Raw genomic sequence first — 19,938 nt, 5'->3', positions numbered from 1 at the left:
GTTTTACACCAGTTGTAACTTTGCACTGTATTTGTATTTTTGGCTGCTGTCTTGGCCAGGCTTCTCTTGGAAAAGAGATCTTTGTATCTCAATGGGACCAATTATATCTATATCTATATCTATATCTTTATCTATATAAATATACATATACATATACATAAACATATACATATATATATAGATCCCATTGAGATACAAAGATCTCCTTTGCAAGAGAAGCCTGACCAAGACAGCAGCCAAAAATACAAATACAGTGCAAAGTTACAACTGGTGTAAAACATCAGTCAATCATATATAAATACATATATACACACACACATATATACATACATACATATATGTGTGTATATTTATGTATATACATATATTAGGGTATACATGTATTTGCATAGTATCTATCTATCTATCTATCTAATATAGACAAGACAATTAGCTGGGGGAAATCAAGTCTGTCAAACCTATCAATCAAACCCAGAGGCAAATGAGCTGTGGGGGCATGACTGCACTATGACAAAGCACTGCCGGTAGTGGGTCTGTTTTCCCAAAATGTCTCGGAACGTTTCCCCACATTGACTGATCTGTAACATCGGGAGCTCAGGCCAACAGACCTCAGAGCTGCACATTCACGGAGAAGCCTAGCAAGATCTTATAGAGAGAGAAGTGGGATGGATGCGCATGGAACGAGGGAGAGGGGGAGAGAGAGAGAGAGAGAGGATACTTGCAAATGCTTGACACATCAGTGTTGACAAAACGTGTCATGTGACAACCATGAAGATGGCGCAGATTATGGTATATTATTACCGTTTTCTCAGCATTTTCTTGCATCGTTTCGGACCTGGTGAACAATATCGCGATTTGTCGAGACAGTGTTTATGGATCAGCGATGGATTCGAGAAAAATAAGGAACTGAAATACCTCCATTCAACTTGCTACTGCAATAACACCTTTACTTGAAATCACAAAACGCGTAGACGTGAGAGCGTGCGTCGACTGTGTGTGTTTGTGCGCGCGCGCTACATTAGGTGGTCACGGAGACTGCATCAGACTGGAGATACAAGCCGGGCGGTAATAAAGGGATGATATCGAGGCTTTTAATGGTTCTTCCTTTCCCTTGCTCTCCCGCACACACGTCAGATTTCCGGTCGAGACATGTATACCCATGTATGACGAGCCAGCATCATTTGTAGCCGTACAGCGCTCGTTTTTTTGTTGTTGTTGTTGTTTTTTTTATTCAAGCAACACCATGAGATCGACATAATGTGGCTCGCTGTACCGAAGGGAAAATAACCAAATATGTGGATACCTACAGAAGAGGAGAAAATTGGAGTTGGTGAGTCAATTTACAACCTTTATTGTTAATTAGCAACAATTGCTCTATTTTATTATGATCGTTGTGGCAATGTACATCTTGGATGTGCTATCAGCCCCATTTTCATTGTAATTCGTCTTACACCCGATGAAAAACGCATATAATGGCTGATATGCACGGCGAGTGACTGCATAGAAAGGGAAATTGCGTGGGATGATACAGTGGATACACAACCCATCGCCTTTGAAGATGTTATCGCGGTTTTTACACAACCGCAGGCGCTGCTTTAAACCGGATTCCTATTCTTTGTTTAGTTCAGTACAAAATGCGTCAATGTAGCATTTTAGCCCCTTTTTTTCATAAGCATGGGGGGGGGGGGGCGATTCGTGTTGAAACCACAAGGGGGCATCGTGACTGTTTCCTGCCAACAGGTGTAGGTTGAGTCCAGACAGAAAACTGCTGTTGCTGCAACGGCAGGTATCAAGCCTTCTTGTGTTTTCTCTCTTCATGTGTTGAACCCGCGAGACAAATGACATTCAGTATCAGCATTTCTGCATTCATAGTGTAATTTTATGACCAAAAAGCCCCAACCAGGAGGGGCCAAAATAGCTTCTCGAACTAGCTGCTGAGTATCTATAGCGATGGTTTTCATTAGGGGAATGAGTCATGTCCAGATGCTCTCAAGCTTGTTACTTGCAGGGCTACTCATGCTGGCTTGCAAATGATACCCCCACACAATATATCCATACACGCCCTCTCTCTCTCTCTCTCTCTCTCTCTCTCTCTCTCTCTCTCTCTCTCTCTCTCTCTCTCTCTCTCTCTGTCTCTTTATTTGGAGCCATTGTCATGTTTTTCCAGAAGGACTGCGGGCCGAGCGCACTACCCACCATCATGTTACCATTTCTACAGTAATCTTATCGCATAATCCATCACAGAAACCCTGCAGCTTTGTTGCAAGCGCAGATATGTCTATGTGGTCAATGAAAAAGAGCATAAAAGAGGCAGCTTGGTATGAAGCAACAGTTTGGCGCAGCCTCCGCAGCTTTTGTGTATTTAGCGTGTTTGTGTGTGTGTGTGTGTTTGTGCGTGCGTGCATGCGTATGCGTGTGGCGTGGCTTGGAGCTGTCCATGGTGCTGAAACGTGGAGCTAACGCTATCCACTCTGCTGAAATGCAAGGAAGGAAAGTTGCACACACACAACATACTCGTTAATGCTGTTATAATGACTCAGGCCAATCCATTCCTTCAGATAAAGTGGTGATGGGCTACAGATGGTGATAATTTAAAGGAAAAACCAACATTATGCATCATATATTGTTATTCACTCAACTTGTGTTGAAGAACACTATCTAGCTCTGGGCCCAAACATCACTTCTGGGTGCGGTGTGGTTTCCACCATATTCATTTATTTAACTTTATAAACTTGAAAACTCCTCTGTTAATGGACATAGCAGTGAAGAAATTTCCAATAGCCAAACACTATTGCAAACAAATTAGAAAAACTCCAAGACCTGTCCTTAAAAAAACTTAAAATGCTTTTATTTTGATGGTATGACCATGTTGGACCTTGAAAAAAAGCCCCAATGTGTGAAGACACAAAGCCTTCATCAGGGAGGCAAAGAAACCTGCATACATATAGAAACTGTGGGAGTTTTTACCGTTCTGCACTGTCTCTAGGCCGCAACCAAATGCCCAAGTGGCATTGTCCCTGTAAAATGGCCTTTGTTAAATGAGGTCTGTGATGAAAGCTTGACACCAAAATATGGCAGAGCTTGTTTTTAAGGTCTAGTATGAGCACATCATAAAAATGATGACATTTTAATCATTTGAAAAGACTGCCTTCAGGTTTTTTCTGCTATCTTATGTGTCCCTACCTTAAAAGCACCTCAAACAAACTGAATCTGTTTTCAAGAGGTGTTCCAAACAACACTCATACGTTACACTTTGCAGTGATTTTTATCAAGGAGAAGGTGATGACATTTGAACAATGTCAATGTGGTAATTATGTTGAATAATACGTATTATTATTCTAAGCAGGACAATGATATGGGTTTCAAAAGATCTGGATGGAACCCTTAAATTAAACTGAAGGTGGCTCACAACAAAGTGCTATCACAGTACATACAATAATTAAGCAAACTAGGTCATGATGATCAGAAATGGACATTTATTTGATCAAAAGTGTCTATGGTAGAACAGGTTAGCAACACGTCATTGCAGTAATATGTCTGAGTAAGTGATAGAGCATACAAGTCGTGCTGAACAACATGACTCAGTGGGCGAAACCCAAAGACTGTTGTGTAATTTTTTACTTAGTTACATCAGTGAGAGGACTGCTGAAGCCAGGAAACCAGGACTTTCATGGTCTGAATACTAACATTGCATTAGTGAAACAGTTTGAAGAGGCATTCACTTGTTCCAGTCATGATGGAGACTAGAGGGATGAAGAAAACCTAGAACAATATGTAGATTATGTTTTTTTTTAAGCAACGTGTATAAATTGTCCTTTTTGATAAAATGTCCTTTACACTAAATTACACTGGCACATCAGCACCCTTGTTTTGTTTTTTTGTTTTTTTTTTTAAAAAGGCAGATAATGAATAACTTGCAATTGTGTTTACTGTTGTACTGGCAGGTGTTGGACATCTTATTTCTCTCAATGGAATATTTCTCTCTCTCCCTTGTGGTTGTTGTACAGTCCACAAGTGATCTTGAAGCAAGGACACTGGGTCTCTGTTTTAAGCTTCACAATATTACCAAGAGCAGTGAAAAAAAACCTTTTTTTTCATGACATGACTGCATATCGTAGTATTTATATCAGAAGATGGTTACCTCCTCTGATGTAGAGCTGAAATTCTTTTCAGTGAGTTACAGCTTCCATGTGGGCTTGAGTGTGAACATGTACAAACATATTTTATTAGAGAATTCAAATAAAAAAGATGTCTGTCTTGACATTTCTTGTGCTATTGCAAAGAGTTACAAGAAATAAGGGAGTGAACAAGGTCAGACTCTAACACAGTGTTGTGCTTTAAGACCATGTTGGAATATACTCTCTGAAATAGTTGATAACAGTGCAAATAAAATTGCAGACAACAAATACGTAGTAAATTTCACCAGAGGATGTTAGACTGCTAATGAGATGCAAGTGTGTGCTTGTGATACAAGACAAACCTTTTAACTGTGACACATTAGAGCAAGAGCTAAGCATTGTGCCATTTACCTGCAGGATACAATCACAAAGATGAGGGGGTGTTGGTCACTGATGTGTTTCTTTAGAAAAGAGTTTATTCAGACATAAGATGATCATCATGGTTAGTTTAGGCTTTTTTATGTACCATTGTTTATGTTCCTGCTGGTGAAAAGCAATGAGTTTGGAGGAAGAGTGTTGTTCATTTAGTCATCATACAGGCTGCCTCGATTAAAAAAAACATTTTATGACAGTTTATGGAAGATTGTTCCTGTGTTTTTCTCAATACAAAAAGGAGGAACGTCGTGACAATATGTTTTATCATGGTTCAAATAACAAAAGTTGACACCTTATTGAACACAGGAATATTACTATGTTTTTCCCCATGGAAGAGAATCAGTTCACACTATCACAGAAAATGTGTTCATACTGTTAAAAAAAACAAGTCAAAAATCAGCACATGAAAGTGACATTTTGGTACATTTTTTAGTACTTTAATGTAGGAGTTTTCAAGGTCTGAGATGGAAGGCATCCCATAAGCTAGGAATTAATTTGTCATTTTGAGCCAAGTTAGTCTTTTACTTAACTTCAGAGTGCACTAAATACACTCCGTCCTGAGTCATACTACTCCTGAGGCAGGAGGAAAACAATACAATCCCACAAAAACTAATGTGTGTCTTTACCATATCTTTAATCAAGTCACATACATTGAGGCTGTTCCACATGTTGAGCCTTTGGTAACTTTTCTCCCACCTCATTTTTAAAAAATTGTATTCACTGAGCTTCGACTGAGGAGGGAAATATAACATCAAAGAGTCCCAAACTAAGTGGGCTCCTGAGGTACACTAGACAGGTGTACCAAAACGCTGGAAATACACCAGGTAAACACAGAACTTAGCCAATAATATTTTCTGAAAAATTAAGGAAAATATTCATTGTGAGGCAGCACGGTGGTGCAGTGGTTAGCACTGTCGCCTCACAGCAAGAAGGTTCCAGGTTCGAGTCCTGGCTTGTGATCTTTCTGTGTGGAGTCTGCATGTTCTCCCTGTGCCTGCGTGGGTTCTCTCTGGGTACTCCGGCTTCCTCCCACAGTCCAAAGACATGCGATTGAGGACTAGGCTGATTGATACTAAATTGACCGTAGGTATGAATGTGAGTGTGAATGGTTGTTTGTATATACATATACATATATATATATATATATATATATATATATATATATATATATATATATATATACACCTTGGACTATACACCCTGGACTGGCGACCTGTCCAGGGTGTACCCCGCTTCTTGCCCGTAGCTGCTGGGATAGGCTCCAGCCCCCCCGCAACCCTTAATAGGAATAAGTGGACAAAAATGGATGGATGGATGGATGGATTTATTGTTTTCATACTCAGGGGTATACTGGTCTGCCATTGACGTGAACATGAGAGATGGGCAGTCAAGTGTTAGGAACGTCTCAGACTTCAGAGAAGCAGTCTAATCAGATAACAGAATTGGCTGGAAGGCTTCAACTGCAGTTAATAGACAGTCTAATAAACTAATACAAATATTTATGGTGTCAAAAGTGTGTAAAAAAATACAAATTAAATACACTTGTCAGTGTTCGTCCTAAAAACAATCCCTTGGGCAATTGAAGGTTGCCTCTGTCACTTTGAAGTCAAGGAGTACATTGTGTTTTATAGCAAATTTTCCTACATTCTGGCAAAAAGTATGGAATTTTTGGCAAATCAGACATTATTATTCATAAAGTTTACCACTTTCACTCATAAGGTTTACAAAAGTGAAACAATGATTTGTGTACCTGTCCTATGATTCTGAATTATTCCAAAAAGTTTGCTTGACCCATTTCCCATCCCGCCCGCCAATTTTCACTGAAAGTGTTGTTGAAGTGTTTTAGAACCTGTACATCAAATAACAAGCAGAAAAAAATGAACACAAATAAACAAACAGGTGGAAACATCACTTCCTTTGCAGAAGTAAGTGAGCAAGACTAAAAAAGGCCTTTTTGTTTTCAGACAAAATTTGCCCTAATGGATGAGCTGGAAAGGAAAGCAAGATAACTTTTTAAATAACAATCAGGACAGAAAAAAACTCAGTTACATATGTCTTTGGTTGTCAAGTTAATGAAAGCAGGGTATTTGTTTGAGTGATAGATGGGTGGACACTGTTTATATTTCTCACACATTGAACAATAGAGGGGGGTGGCGGGGGAAGAAGGCACCTCCTCCTGTGCTCAAATCCCATAATTCCTTCCAGGGAAATACTGGTTACACAATAATAGCCATAAGACACTCTATGGACCACTTTTAAAATAGAGGGACAGGCTGGACTGCTATTCAGTTGCTAAGTTTACTTTTGCCAATGTTTTCTACTTCTTTTCCTGTAAGTCCTTCCAGCATCCTAAATTCAACATGTTGAAGTCTACAGTGGAATTTTAGTGGTTATGTTGAGAGGATATGCTAATGCACTGCAGCTTTAGTCACAATGAAAAAGTGTTAATGCGGTTTTGAGGCTTTGTGAGGGAACACTATGAAAAGATGAGCTTCTGTGATAAGCCCATCTTACTCAAACATGACAATCTGATGTGGTCTGCTGGAAAGTTTTTCAAATGGTGTGAGTGGAGATTTTGCAATTCAAATGAAATAGAGGCCATTAAAAAATAAGACTCAATTAAAAAATGATTTGCCCCAGCTGGAAAAGGGCTCATTGCTGGCTGAAAAGGTGACAAGGAGGCCCTTTAAATCTTTCCATCTGCCTCCCTCCAATGCATGACCGTATTGGTCATTGACTTGAACTCTAGTGCCATGCATCATCCGTACTGTTAGCGTGCCATTTTAAAATGCCCTGATCCTCATAGCAGTTACTGTAAAAACAGCCCTCCAGTTTGTAGACGATCTGTTGCCATAGTTACCCTAGCAGAGGAACTGAGCACTCGTTACTCTCGAACAGGCTATGGAGCCGAGCCCAAGCTTTTTCTTCCTCCCCCTCACTGGGTCCCCTGGCTAGTTCATTAGCATAATGATTCACATCAAGTTCTCCTTGAAGGACCACCATTTGTAGGTTTTAAAAACGTCAGTGGAGCGCCAACATTATTAAACATGTTTGCTTTCACCGAAGCTTGTGTGATATATGTTGCATGTATGCTGCTCAGACATGAAGAGCATATTACTCTTCCGAGGGCATCGTATTATGAAAGCCTTTACTGTGCTTCCTTTAAGAACAATCATGCCCTTTATGGGGGTTTGAGTCACAAGACGTTTTTGTGTATGTCTAAAAAGTACATGATGCTTCAGAAGCAGGTGGCACTGAAGTTTTATGCTTATATACACTCACTATAATGCAGCATTTAGCCATTCTACTTAGCAATTTGTGTGGGCTCTATTTTGGGAGACAGTACAATTAACTTAACATTGCACTAATTTCAGGCCACTTTAGAATTAATTACCTATTAAACTGACTACTTACTTCATGGTGAAAGCTTGTTTACAGTTCGCTAAGCAATGGTTTCTGTGTGACATTGTGCCTCGATGTTTGTATTAAAACACAGAAAAACTGTCCTACTTCAATCCCAAAACACATGTTGTGTCGAGATGCAGTGAAGAGCATGCACTTTGCTGAATTAGAGGTCACAAGGCCCTCTTATTTAGTGGGCTGGTGGACTTTAAAACTGCCCAAATATGAAGTAATATATACATAAAGTAAATCATAAGATGCTCCTAGACTGTATCTAGTTTCAGATCAGAGTGAGTCAGTATGAACAAAGAGGAACTTGTACATTCACTAAAACAAAAATTACAATAAATATAAAACAAAGATGTAATCAGAAAAATGCATGAATTTGTCAAATATGTCAACAAGGACAAGGACAAGTTTTTTTCTGTACATATGACATTTAACAAATTTAGGTGTGGATGTTAGTGAGTGCATTAATTATGTTTGCACAGCATGAAGTATTAAAAAAATAGACTAACAGTTGGTTAACAGATTTTACTTCTTTATTGCTGTTGTCTCATGTTCTGTTTCTCCTTTCTCTATCTCTACTCAGTGATCTGCAACTTCCGGTCACCAATATGTCAGGCCCTGGTCCTGGAAATTGGGGAAACTGTACAGATTTTGGAGAAGAGTGAAGGTAATAGCCTGATCACCTAGTATTTGTAATACATTTCATTCAGATTTGAATGCCATTAATAAGCAGGATTTGATTGAAGTATTGCCACCAAACCCTCACAAGATACAACTGTATCTGACTCAATAAAGTAAACATGGAAAAACATTTCAATGAACAGTTCCTGTGTTGTGTCTAAGGTGGTGCACTATTTATGAATATAATATAATATAACATATTACAATAGGGCTGCACGGTGGTGCAGTGGTTAGCACTGTGGCCTCACAGCAAGAAGGTTCCGGGTTCGAGTCCCGGCTTGGGCACGGGATCTTTCTGTGTGGAGTTTGCATGTTCTCCCTGTTCCGTGAATAAGCGGAAGATGACGATGGATATTATAATATAATATAATATGATATAATGCTGGTACAGTGGTTAACACTGATCTTTCTGTGTGGAGTCTCCATGTTCTCCCTGTGCTTGTGTAGGTTCTCTCCAGGTACTGCGGCTTCCTCCCAAAGTCCAAAGACATGCAAATAGGGACTTGGCTAATTGGATACTCTAAATTGACCATAGGCGTGGCTGTGAGAGTGAATGGTTGTCTGTCTATATGTGTTGGCCCTGAGATGGACTAGTGACCCATTCAGGGTGTACCCCACCTCTCGCCCGAAAGCTGCTGGGATAGGCTCCAGCCTCCCTGTGACCCTAAACAGGATAAGTGGAAGAAAATGGATGGATGAATGGATGGATGGATGGATGGATAATATAATATATGGTGGCACAGTGGTGCAGTGGTTAGCACTCTTGCCTCACAGCAAGAAGGTTCCGGGTTCGAGCCCTGGCTTGGGTACGGGATCTTTCTGTGTGGAGTTTGCATGTTCTCCCTGTTCCTGTGTGGGTTCTCTCCTGGTACTCTGGCTTCCTCCCACAGTCCAAAGACATGCAAATGGTGACTAGGCTAATTGGATACTCCAAATTGACCATCAGCGTGGCTGTGAGAGTGCATGGTTGTTTGTCTATATGTGTTGGCCCTGCGATGGACTGGCGACCTATCCAGGGTGTACCTGCCTCTCGTCCGAAAGCCACTGGGATAGGCTCCAGCCCCCCAGCGACCCTTAAGCGAAAGTAAATGGATGGACGGATGGCTGGACATACAGTATAATAAAAAAAAAAATTTTAATCACCACATCTGGCCCACTTTCAAAACGATCCAAGGAAATTCCTCAAACTATAACAGAACAATTGATTAATAACCCTAACCATTAAATAAACACCACTTTAACCATCATTACCTTTAAATACAGCTAATAGTATTGAAAAAGCTATGACTTCTTACTTTTATTCATTAGAAATAAGCATTTACATATCCTCATATAGCCTAGCTAAAATTATGCTAATCTTACTGCTGCTACATCTGCTCCGATAGTTTAACAAAGATTAAAGTTAACAGGGAGTATCTAGTTGATTCATGTTTTGTATAATATTTGATGACAAATATTGTACAGCAGTTAGCTAATCAGATAAGTTAATTTTGATGGGCCTCATGTTATTGTCAAAAGTAAACTGTCTAAACTATTTTCAAAAAGCACTTTTGACAAAGAGAATAGAAAATCAAAGGTTTCCTGACCAGTTACTGCATATTTACCCATTTATTTAGTTAGTTCTTACATCAAAAATTGTGAAATGTGCTGTGAGACCAATTAGCCTAAACTTCATGAAAAATTATGTTCTTATGTGCTTTTGATAAAAAGCTATCTCTGTTTGCTCCATGGAAAGCGTACCAAATACAGCGGCATAATGTTATAATGCAACTAAGTGTACAATAATGTATGTCATTGCAAAAGAGTTTTCTGACGCACGTTTCAATCCTCCATTAGGCTGGTACAGAGGCTTTTCCACCAAGAAGCCTTCAATCAAGGTAATCACAACGGCACACTCACATTGTTGGTCCTATACAGTGTTGATTCTTTCAGGCTACACATTCTGAATTCAAAATTGAGTGAATCACAGTGCATTTCTGGGCTTAATATCTGACAACTTAAATATTTGCATATTTACCTATGAAACCTCATCGAGACCATTTAATATATTTTTGACCAATTTTTACCCAGAGAAGAATATTCAAGCTTCTTCTTGCTCTCACCAAAACATTTGCAAAACTGGAAGTTGTGCAATACAAAATAATACATGAAGGTTTTACCAAAGACCAGTGATTTTTTTTTTATGAATGATAATGTGACGTGAGTGTGCATCCTAGAAATAAGCACCAGAAAACAAAGAGCTCAATGAAGATTCACTTAGATTGAATAGAGCCTTGAATTTACAAAAATAGAACTCTCCTGACCTGTATTTCTTGAGATGAATCATTTCAACTATTTCTCCTTTTTCATGGCAAAGAAGCACAAGTGTTGCTCTATCCTCTACAATTACATATTTAAAAAAAAATCCTCTCATGTGGATAGTATGTTATTGACATACATCTTGTTATAAATTTCTTCAGTTGTAGTTTTATAGTTGCTGTATACCAGTCATGCCATAGTGGTTTTAACTTGGTCGCAGAATTCTTTGCACAAGCCAAATTGTGTTGTTTTATTCAACCAGCAGATGGTGCAGTTAGTGACTAAGCTCACATTATCATTAGCATAACACCAAATTGTAAACCTTTTTTTTTTTCAAATAAATGAACTAAAGCTTTATTTTTGGGCAATTGCTGTTGGACATATTCAACAATCCATGTTGTGGGTGTTGTATTTTTAAATAAACTGGAGAGAAATTTTGCCCAAGAAGGACTGTAACATTTTTGTTAGAAATGAGCAGCACAATTCTTGCTCAGAAGAGCCTATAGTTGCAGAATCAGACCAATATAACTCATCTCAGCTGACAGAGCTCAATACACTGCACTGCAGTCAGTGGTTTTACATATGATGATATCTGCTCCAAATAGAATCTATGACACATTCTAATATGGATAACATGAAGCAGAGACATCTAAGAAGTTTGCATATGATACAAACCTGATATAACACTGATGCAAACACTAACATTATCATAAACCAAAATAGCAGCTACATTGCTACAATTATGAAAGAGGTTTGCTTTTCTGTCTACACCACTTTAAATTGAAATGTCAGATGCTGAAGTGTTAAATTACGACTGCTGGAATGTTATAGAACGAACAAAAGATGTCCTGGTAAATGTAGGTGTTAGTGGCTACATGCTGTCCTTCTCTACTCTCTTCGGCTATTTACAGTTCTTACTAACACCCCTCCATTTTGTTATGTACTTTGCTGCCCACACTCATGCACCCCCATACTCTGTCTCAGCTGAGAGATTTAGTTGTGCTTGCTGTGGCCAATTCTGCACATCTGGCTGGATCAGAAGGATGGACTGCAAGTATGGCATTTGGCACTAAACAGTCTTGTATGTCCTTCCCTGCTAAGCCACTACAGGGCTCCTAAACATTGTTTTACCTCTTGTCTCTGACTCTGTGTGCAAAAAGCACTGTCATTTTTCTTTGCATTGAATACAATTTTTGGTATAGTGAAGTGAAAAAGGTTTATGATTTGTGCGAAGGAATTTGGTAAGAGAATTTCAACACAGCACTACACTGGTGAATTAAGTGAGTGTCATCTTTCTGCAGGGTATTTTCCCCGTCAGCTATGTCCATGTGAAGAAATCCACAGTGACTAATAGAGGGTGAGTTGTATGATAAAATGATTCTATATGTGCATCATCATCATCATCATCATCATCATCATCATCATCATCATCATCATCATCATCATCATCGTACCAAAGTTTAAAAGACGACCTAAAAAATGTCCAGTAACATTTGGAGAATTAACATAATATGAGTACATGCCAGCTTTTGTATTTGACAATAATGGAAAGATCACAAGCAAGCATCATTGCTAGTGTTAGGCTGGCTTAAATGACATTTCACAGCAACCTCCCTGCCCTTTAACAAGCAAATGAACTTGTGCTCCATCTTGATCAGCAGGTGCTTAAGTATGTTAATGAGATTTGGTCTGGTGCAAACATGGCACATTGCTAATCTGGGAGACAAGAAAACAATTGTGCCATGGACTAAGATGAGCCTTGGTCAATATAAAGGGCGCATCAGTCAAACCAGCAACCGACTTTGCAGTGCGGTTCTATTCATGCCCGAAAATAAGGAAACACTTGTTCAGTCTCATTTTGGTATTTGTAGTGCTGATAATCAGAGTGCAAACCATGGATCAAAATGCAAAGAAGTAGTCATAAGATACCTAATCATTCACAGCTCTGTTTCAGGTGTGACATCAATCAAACCAATCAGATTGCCACATCATTCCCTTTGCTACCCCTCCCTGCCCCCTTTTACCTCTTTATGCATTGCACCATGATTTGCACTCTGATTATGTGCCCTGTAAATACATAATACATATATAAATGTATAGGGTCCCTAGAGTCAATCCACCCAACCCCTCCTGTTTTTTATATAATGTTTGGAATTCCCCAGTATTCAGCCCTTCACAATATACAGCTACAGTATGAGCTATAATAGCTAAGCATGTCTCACTGACTTACCCTGCATTTGACTGGAAGTTGGAAGTGTATATCTCCTCCATAGACTTGGCATTTCCAACTACTGCCAATTTCCCCACTGAGGGACAAATAAAGGTTTATCTTATCTTATTGATCAAATAGTGTACCAGTTCATATGCTAAGGAAAATTACAAAGCTCTTACATCAAACTGAGTTTTGTGTATCAAGTCTTGTGGTTTGAGCACATCTGGTTACTTGCAAACTATCTTCACTTCTATCACACTTTTTTGTGCCAGGAATAATTTTTCACAAAGTTTCAAGCTCAATCAAATGCAGGGTTAGTGTTGATATGAGGATATGCCAGTAGGCCAGCATATAGCAGTTTTTTTTTGGCCACCCACTGCATTGTTGCACATAAGAAGGAACATGCAAACCTGCTATGTTTTTTTTTTTTTGAGAGTGGTTACACTTGAAAAACACAAACTTGATGCTAACAATATTCTCTAGAGTATTTGTATGGAAAAATGTATAGTTTTATATGGCAACACATCTATTGTAAGGAAACATCAGATGAAACATCAAATGCATCTAAAAGAATTGAGCAAATATGACAAAAAAAGGATTTAAAACTTGCAGTTTCAATTCTAAGTTAAAACTCAGTATGGATGACACATCTACATGAGACCTAGGGTCTTTATTCAGGAGAAAAGGTTGTTTCCCACTGGTGAATTTATAGTAACTTATAATGCTGCTTACATTAACACTGAGGCTCCTCCCACCCAGGATGAAATGTGGCAGGTGGTGGAAGAAAGGGAGGGAGGTGATTTTTCTAGACTTGTAAAATAACTTTAATAGCACAGCTGTAAATTGAGAAGTTTGGATACATTTTCATAACTGAAATTATTATAATTTTTTGTTGTAGAGAAAGTAAAATACTAAAAACGTAACACTGGGTGACAGTATCAAATCCAGGTACTAATGCCAGTATGGACATTGGGTAATGTGAACACCAAACAACACACACACACAGATGCTCGAACACTTTCAACAGCCATTCACAATAGTTGCATGTGGGTTTAGAGGCCAAAATAAAAGTACAGACAAAGACACAATGCAAACCTCTTTGTTGGCCTGAACTCATGGATGTTAAGCTGCAGGGCCAGGATCTGTGGCTCAATGTGGACTGGGAGTTTACAGTTATGTCACCACCCTCGAGCTGAATTACTGCATAGCACAAGGACATTTGTTTGCGCTCAAACAATTAAAAGTGCAGACTTTTAAACCAGCACTATTATAGTTCCTCACTCCAGGAGCTGCACCTAAATGTGCTTTGCTGTCGCATAGAGTTAATGAGGTAATTCACCCACTGCATTTCTGTAGTTTCCCCAAAGTTTCCCCAAAGTTCCCCTTGACACAAAAACAATGATCCGTCATCAAATTGCATAAGCCAGAGCTTAGCAAGCAAAGTGCCAGATGTTAAAAAGATCTAACTTTTGGTTTAATGATGAATGTGGTCACAGTGGAAGGGTTAGTGTTGTGTTGTACTCCATTCCTGTTTCTATCAGCAGCCAGAGAGAATCTCATTACTCTTCATGACCTTACCACTTTGTCAATTAATAGCTGTTAAATAACTATCTTGAAGCAGAGACACTCATGCATGTTATTTTCTGTTTGTGCTTCTGTGTGCATTTATTTTTTTTTTACATATTTTCGGATGTAGGCTTTGTGAGACAGTCGTGCCCCTTGAGGACCCCATTATCACTGAGACCACCTCCACGCTGCAGGAATGGGGTGTACTGTGGAAGCAGCTCTATGTGGTCAGTAACACCACACACTCATATGACTAACACAAGCAAGATTTTAAACCAAGTAGGGAGAGAAAGTTCTTGCAAGAATAAATTACTTCCATTGTTGTTTCATTTGCATCCTTCTGAGAGGTTTGATGGAAGAGGCAGTTTGTTTTTTTTCAATCCTTGTACCTAACTCAGCAGATATAACCAGGTGGAGCTGTAAAAAGCCCATGATTTTGTCTAAACACTGCACTACAGTACATTTTGATTTTCCTTATAGCATGTAGTTGTGATTGTCACTCTAAATTTTCATACTCTATGTAGGAGCAGAAATGGTTTTTGGATACAGATAATGGCCCACAGACCTGTCACACTCAATTTCATGCAGTGTCATTCATCCATTGACTGATCTTGGGCTCCATCTCTTAGTTTCTTCATCAACTTAAGATCCAGCACTGCTCGCCACCTTAAGTCAGACTTGCTGGGCAAAAGTGATTACTGGAAACCTAAAGCATCCTTAATCCTGCTCAGTGTCGAGGGGGCAGCAGAAGTGGTTGGTAGGCTTTGAGCTGAGTGGATACGTTGTGGAGCTGGCAGTGATTTTTTACATAACCTCTCACGGAGGACTGCTCATGCTCTGAGCAACTCAGGAGCCCGAGGCATTGCTGTGGTGATATAACCTCCTTTGAAACTCGCCTAATGTGCAGCTCTGATTTAGCAGGGTTTGTTTTGGCGCTCACCCCCTGTGTGATATGGGCCATGTTGCCACAGTTGTATCCATAATAACAGGATATATCATTGGCGAGATGTTGATACAGTTCATCTTATTGCTGCCAATTTGAATTAATTGTATTACTTAAGGGAGCAATGGCCTAGAAATAACTGTATTTGTTAGAATGTATGTAATTAGCCCTGTAGAATAGGCATTCCAAAGGGCTCATCAGCACTGACAAAAATCTTTTTCCAGGAACTCCCAGCCTTTATGAACAAGCATTGTTTATTCTGATTAAATTTACATGGGTATTGTGTCATCACTTAATCTTTGCATTTATGAAAAAAACCTGAGAGGTAATGTGGGCTTGTAATGTCATAAGGAATAGGAGGGAATGCCTGAATTAAGTGTTGTCCTTGGTTAATGAGAAGTGATAATGAAATTCAGTACCATGAGGAAGTCAAGGTAGGCTTCCATGAGAAATTTTTGCAGTTACAGTAGTAAGCTTAAAGTTCAATGGCAAACTAATTGTTTTGAATAAACTGATAGAATGATTTAGGATAGGAGTATAATTGAGTCTTGACCAGAGTGACTAATCCCCTGATATTACAGAACCCTCTAGATTTATACTTTTTCAGTTTGATAGTTATACACAGTTAATGTCACAGATAATATGAGGGGGATTCAGGGAAGAACTTCCTTTGAACTCCGCATCACATATCATACGTTTTTTTTGGCTGCTTTAACAGAAACACAAGGTGGATCTGTTCCATAAACTCCGCCATGTTATGAATGAGCTCATCGACCTGCGTCGGCAGCTGATCCAGGGTCACCTCGCCCAGGATCAGACTCGTGAGATCAAGCGGCACATCACTGTACGGCTCGATTGGGGCAATGAGTGAGTTATATGTTTACTGACCGCATTACATCAAGAGAATGACAGATTGAAGTTCTGTTGCTCTCCCACCAATATTTGTTTTGAACATATGGCAGCCACCAAAGAATACATGATTTCTTTGGCACCAGAGAGATCTACAGCAGTGGGTGAGTGGGTGCATAATAGCATCCTCTATGATGTAATTTTATGCTCATTTAGTAGATAAGTGAATCTCAAGCAGCTTAAAGTCAATGCACATCCCCCTGGAGGAACTGTACAGCCATATTCTCTCTGTCGCCAGTTTCAAACTCAATCCAACTGAGCAGTGACACATCCATAACCAAGATGAAGACATGAGGGCTCCAGCTCAGCTAAGGAAGAGCTTCATTTGGAAGTTACATACATCCATTTAATAAACTATTCAGAGTACATAAAGATACACATTATATGTTAGTAGTATGTTGTCAAAAGCAATGTAAAAAACACACACAAGAAGAGCCGTAGACACCCTGTATATTGTTCATAAAGGATGTTGAGGTCAGTGCTCCGTCATTCACTCTAACCTGAGTGGTGGTAGTGATTGAATTTCATGGTCAAATGATCATAGGAGCTCCAATGTACTTCATGATTCTTGAGGCAACAAAGTACATTTACTTTCTTACAGTTTCTAATGAACCCCTGTATATTTAACCCCCCCCCCCCCACACACACACACATTTCTTATTTTCCATGGGTGCCTCATACTTCCTACAGAGGAATCATATATCAATATGATGTGCATGACCTCTAAATTGTCCTCTTGGTGTTGAATATTTTACCTAGTATCAATGATATATAAAGCTACAGCTTAAAATCCTGGTGTGAAAAGGTGCAGAATACCATTTATATGAACATGAGTTTAAGAGATTATGACTTTTCATGTGTATTTACATTTTTGTCACACAGAGGTTTCCTCCAATCCATTTCTTAAGAAACTATAGCCGATCTTAAACTTCCTATATTCTGTAGACCTCTCAAATCTTGCATTGCAGTTCTGATCAAACACATGAGACAGCAATTATGTATTTTAAAATTCTTACATGTGTGGTGCTATTGGGCTGAATAGCATGCATGCACGCATCCATCCATCCATCCATTTTCTACCACTTATCCTGTTAAGGGTCGTGGGGGGACTGGAGCCGATCCCAGCAGCCTTCGGGCGAGAGTTGGGGTTCACCCTGGACAGGTCACCAGTCCATCACAGGGCCAACACATATAGACAGACAGCCACTCACACTCACAGCCCCGCCTACAGTCACTTTAGAGCAGGGGTGTGAAACTGATCCAGTAAAGGGCGCTGTGGCTGCAGGTTTTCATTCCAACCAAGCAAAATCAACACGTGATCCAACAAATGAGCTCTGTGGACACAGCTTAGTTTATTTAAGTAGAATCAGGTGTTGCTTTTGCTTGGTTGGAATGAAAACCTGCAGCCACATGGCCCTTTTCTGGATCAGTTTGACACCCCTGCTTTAAAGTATCAGATTAACCTAGTCCCCTCTTGCATGTCTTTGGACTGTGGGAGGAAGCCTGAGTACCCAGAGAGAACCAACGCAGACAGAGGGAGAACATGTAAACTCCACACAGAGAGACCCTGTACCTGAGCTGAAGCTCAAACCCGGAACCTTCTTGCTGTGACGCGACAGTGCTAACCACTGCAGCATTGTGCTGCCCTTGAGTATATCAAAATAATACATGATTGTAAGCAACATTCAAGTGTAATTTGGTTTTCTTTTTGGTTTTCATGCTATGCAGTTTTCTCTGCACATTTATGACACTTGTATACACATGTGCAGGCTGGTTATGAGAGACACATACCTACATATCAGTGCTAACTAATTTAACTCTTCTTCTTTCCTATATGCTTGGTGCATTGAAGCCAGTACTGATATTGATAATGCAGGGTTTGAAAAAAATAGTACAACCCGATTATCATAAAATAATAAGGATAATATTAAAATGCCGTTGCAAATACTTTATTCATTTTTTGTTAGAATGACTTTAAAACTTGTCTGTTGACTAGAAAACATTGGTGGTCCTGTTTTTTTTTAATTTAAAAAGTTATCCTTAAAGTAACAGCAAACTAAATGTGAGATATACTGTATGTCTACATGTTGACAAAGAGTGTAATAGTCTACTCTGAAATGTAACAGAGTCGAACTATAGCATTACAGTTCCCCTCTATTTGAGCTTGAGCACATTACTGAAATGTATAATAAAAATTTCCAAAATTATCTGTGATACACTTTCTCACAGTTTTAATGTGACATTGTCCTCTTAAAACAAACTCTAATTTCTTTCTTCTTTATACACCCTGTAATCCCTTGTTCACCAGGCACCTTGGCATAGACCTCGTTCCCAGAAAAGAGTTTGAGATGGTGGATCCAGATCAGATCAGCATATCAGAGCTTTACAAACTGGTATGTAGGAAAGGACTATTTTTGAACCAACACATGATGTACAAATTCATTCCATGAATTATTCAATGCAATAAATTAAACAAGTGAATTTGTAGCCTTTGAATTATAAAAATGCAATATCCCTGCAGAATGCATACACTTAATCTATCAATGACTCAAATGTTACTTTCTTTACACACTGCAAGCTTGTACCTTTATCTTTAGCAGCCTGGTTTTACATATATGAACGTGTTGTTGGATGTTTAGGGATGTGTGAATATACCGATTATCAAATCATCCATAAGAAAGTGACTTATAAGAGAGAGCACCAGCTGTTGTAGCAACCTCATGTGGCCTGCTCTTTATGCTTATCTTACTGCCATATTGAGTGTGTCCCTTTTCTTGCATGCATGTGACTCTCAAAAGCATGATTGCCATCTACAGTGGTAATGTAGAAGACATAATACAAACTGACAGGGCCAGGTTGGCCTTTTGGAATATACATACAAAAATAATATTTTGTTGTTGTTTTGTGAGATGAATTATATTCAGTTGTGGTGAAAACCACAAATAGACTTAGCATATATATTCATAGACATAAAATATCTTGAGGTCTAAACATACATATGTTTTGGAGATATGACACCTAATAAAGCAGACCCAATCTTAGAAATATGTAAATACTGCACAGATATCTTGTAAAGTACTGCTGTTATCTAGGACATGACTCTATCTGGCTAGCCGACACTCTTCAATTACCCTGCAGGTTCCCATTACCCCATTGCCACATTTATCAGGTTAACATGCAGATTTTTTGTATAATAAGTGCATTGGCCAGAGTAGTTTTACCTTGTTTAGAAAAAAAATCTCCTGACTTTGTAGATGAAAGTGAGCTTGTGTTTGGCAGGGCGCAGGGCCTTGGCACCTTCTCAGGTTGGGGAGTAGAGGAGTTCTTTTAGCCTGCTGAGAAGAGAGGGTTGTGTGGGCGATACT

At 39.2% G+C, this 19,938-nt stretch overlaps 1 protein-coding gene across 5 annotated transcripts in view; it reads left to right on the top strand.

The window, feature by feature from the left end:
* Positions 1 to 603: 603 nt before the first annotated feature.
* Positions 604 to 19,938, top strand: part of LOC147255789 (dedicator of cytokinesis protein 3-like) — a 48,200-nt gene continuing 28,865 nt past the window's right edge. For 4 of the 5 annotated variants that reach the window (XM_086213751.1, XM_086213750.1, XM_086213749.1 and 1 more), the window contains exons 1-7: positions 667 to 1,330; positions 8,548 to 8,631; positions 10,482 to 10,522; positions 12,245 to 12,300; positions 14,852 to 14,948; positions 16,383 to 16,531; positions 18,882 to 18,966. In XM_086213751.1, the coding sequence (XP_086069877.1) occupies positions 1,294 to 1,330; positions 8,548 to 8,631; positions 10,482 to 10,522; positions 12,245 to 12,300; positions 14,852 to 14,948; positions 16,383 to 16,531; positions 18,882 to 18,966 (549 nt within the window). In that variant the 5' untranslated portion in view covers positions 667 to 1,293. The other variant, XM_086213747.1, reaches the window with a different exon arrangement.

The sequence above is a fragment of the Aulostomus chinensis genome, chromosome 9 (genome assembly GCF_037954235.1).
Source record: "Aulostomus chinensis isolate RoL2024-O1b breed Wild chromosome 9, RoL_Achi_v1.0, whole genome shotgun sequence".
NCBI classification, from domain to species: domain Eukaryota; kingdom Metazoa; phylum Chordata; class Actinopteri; order Syngnathiformes; family Aulostomidae; genus Aulostomus; species Aulostomus chinensis.
This window is presented reverse-complemented; position numbering and strand designations above follow the sequence as displayed.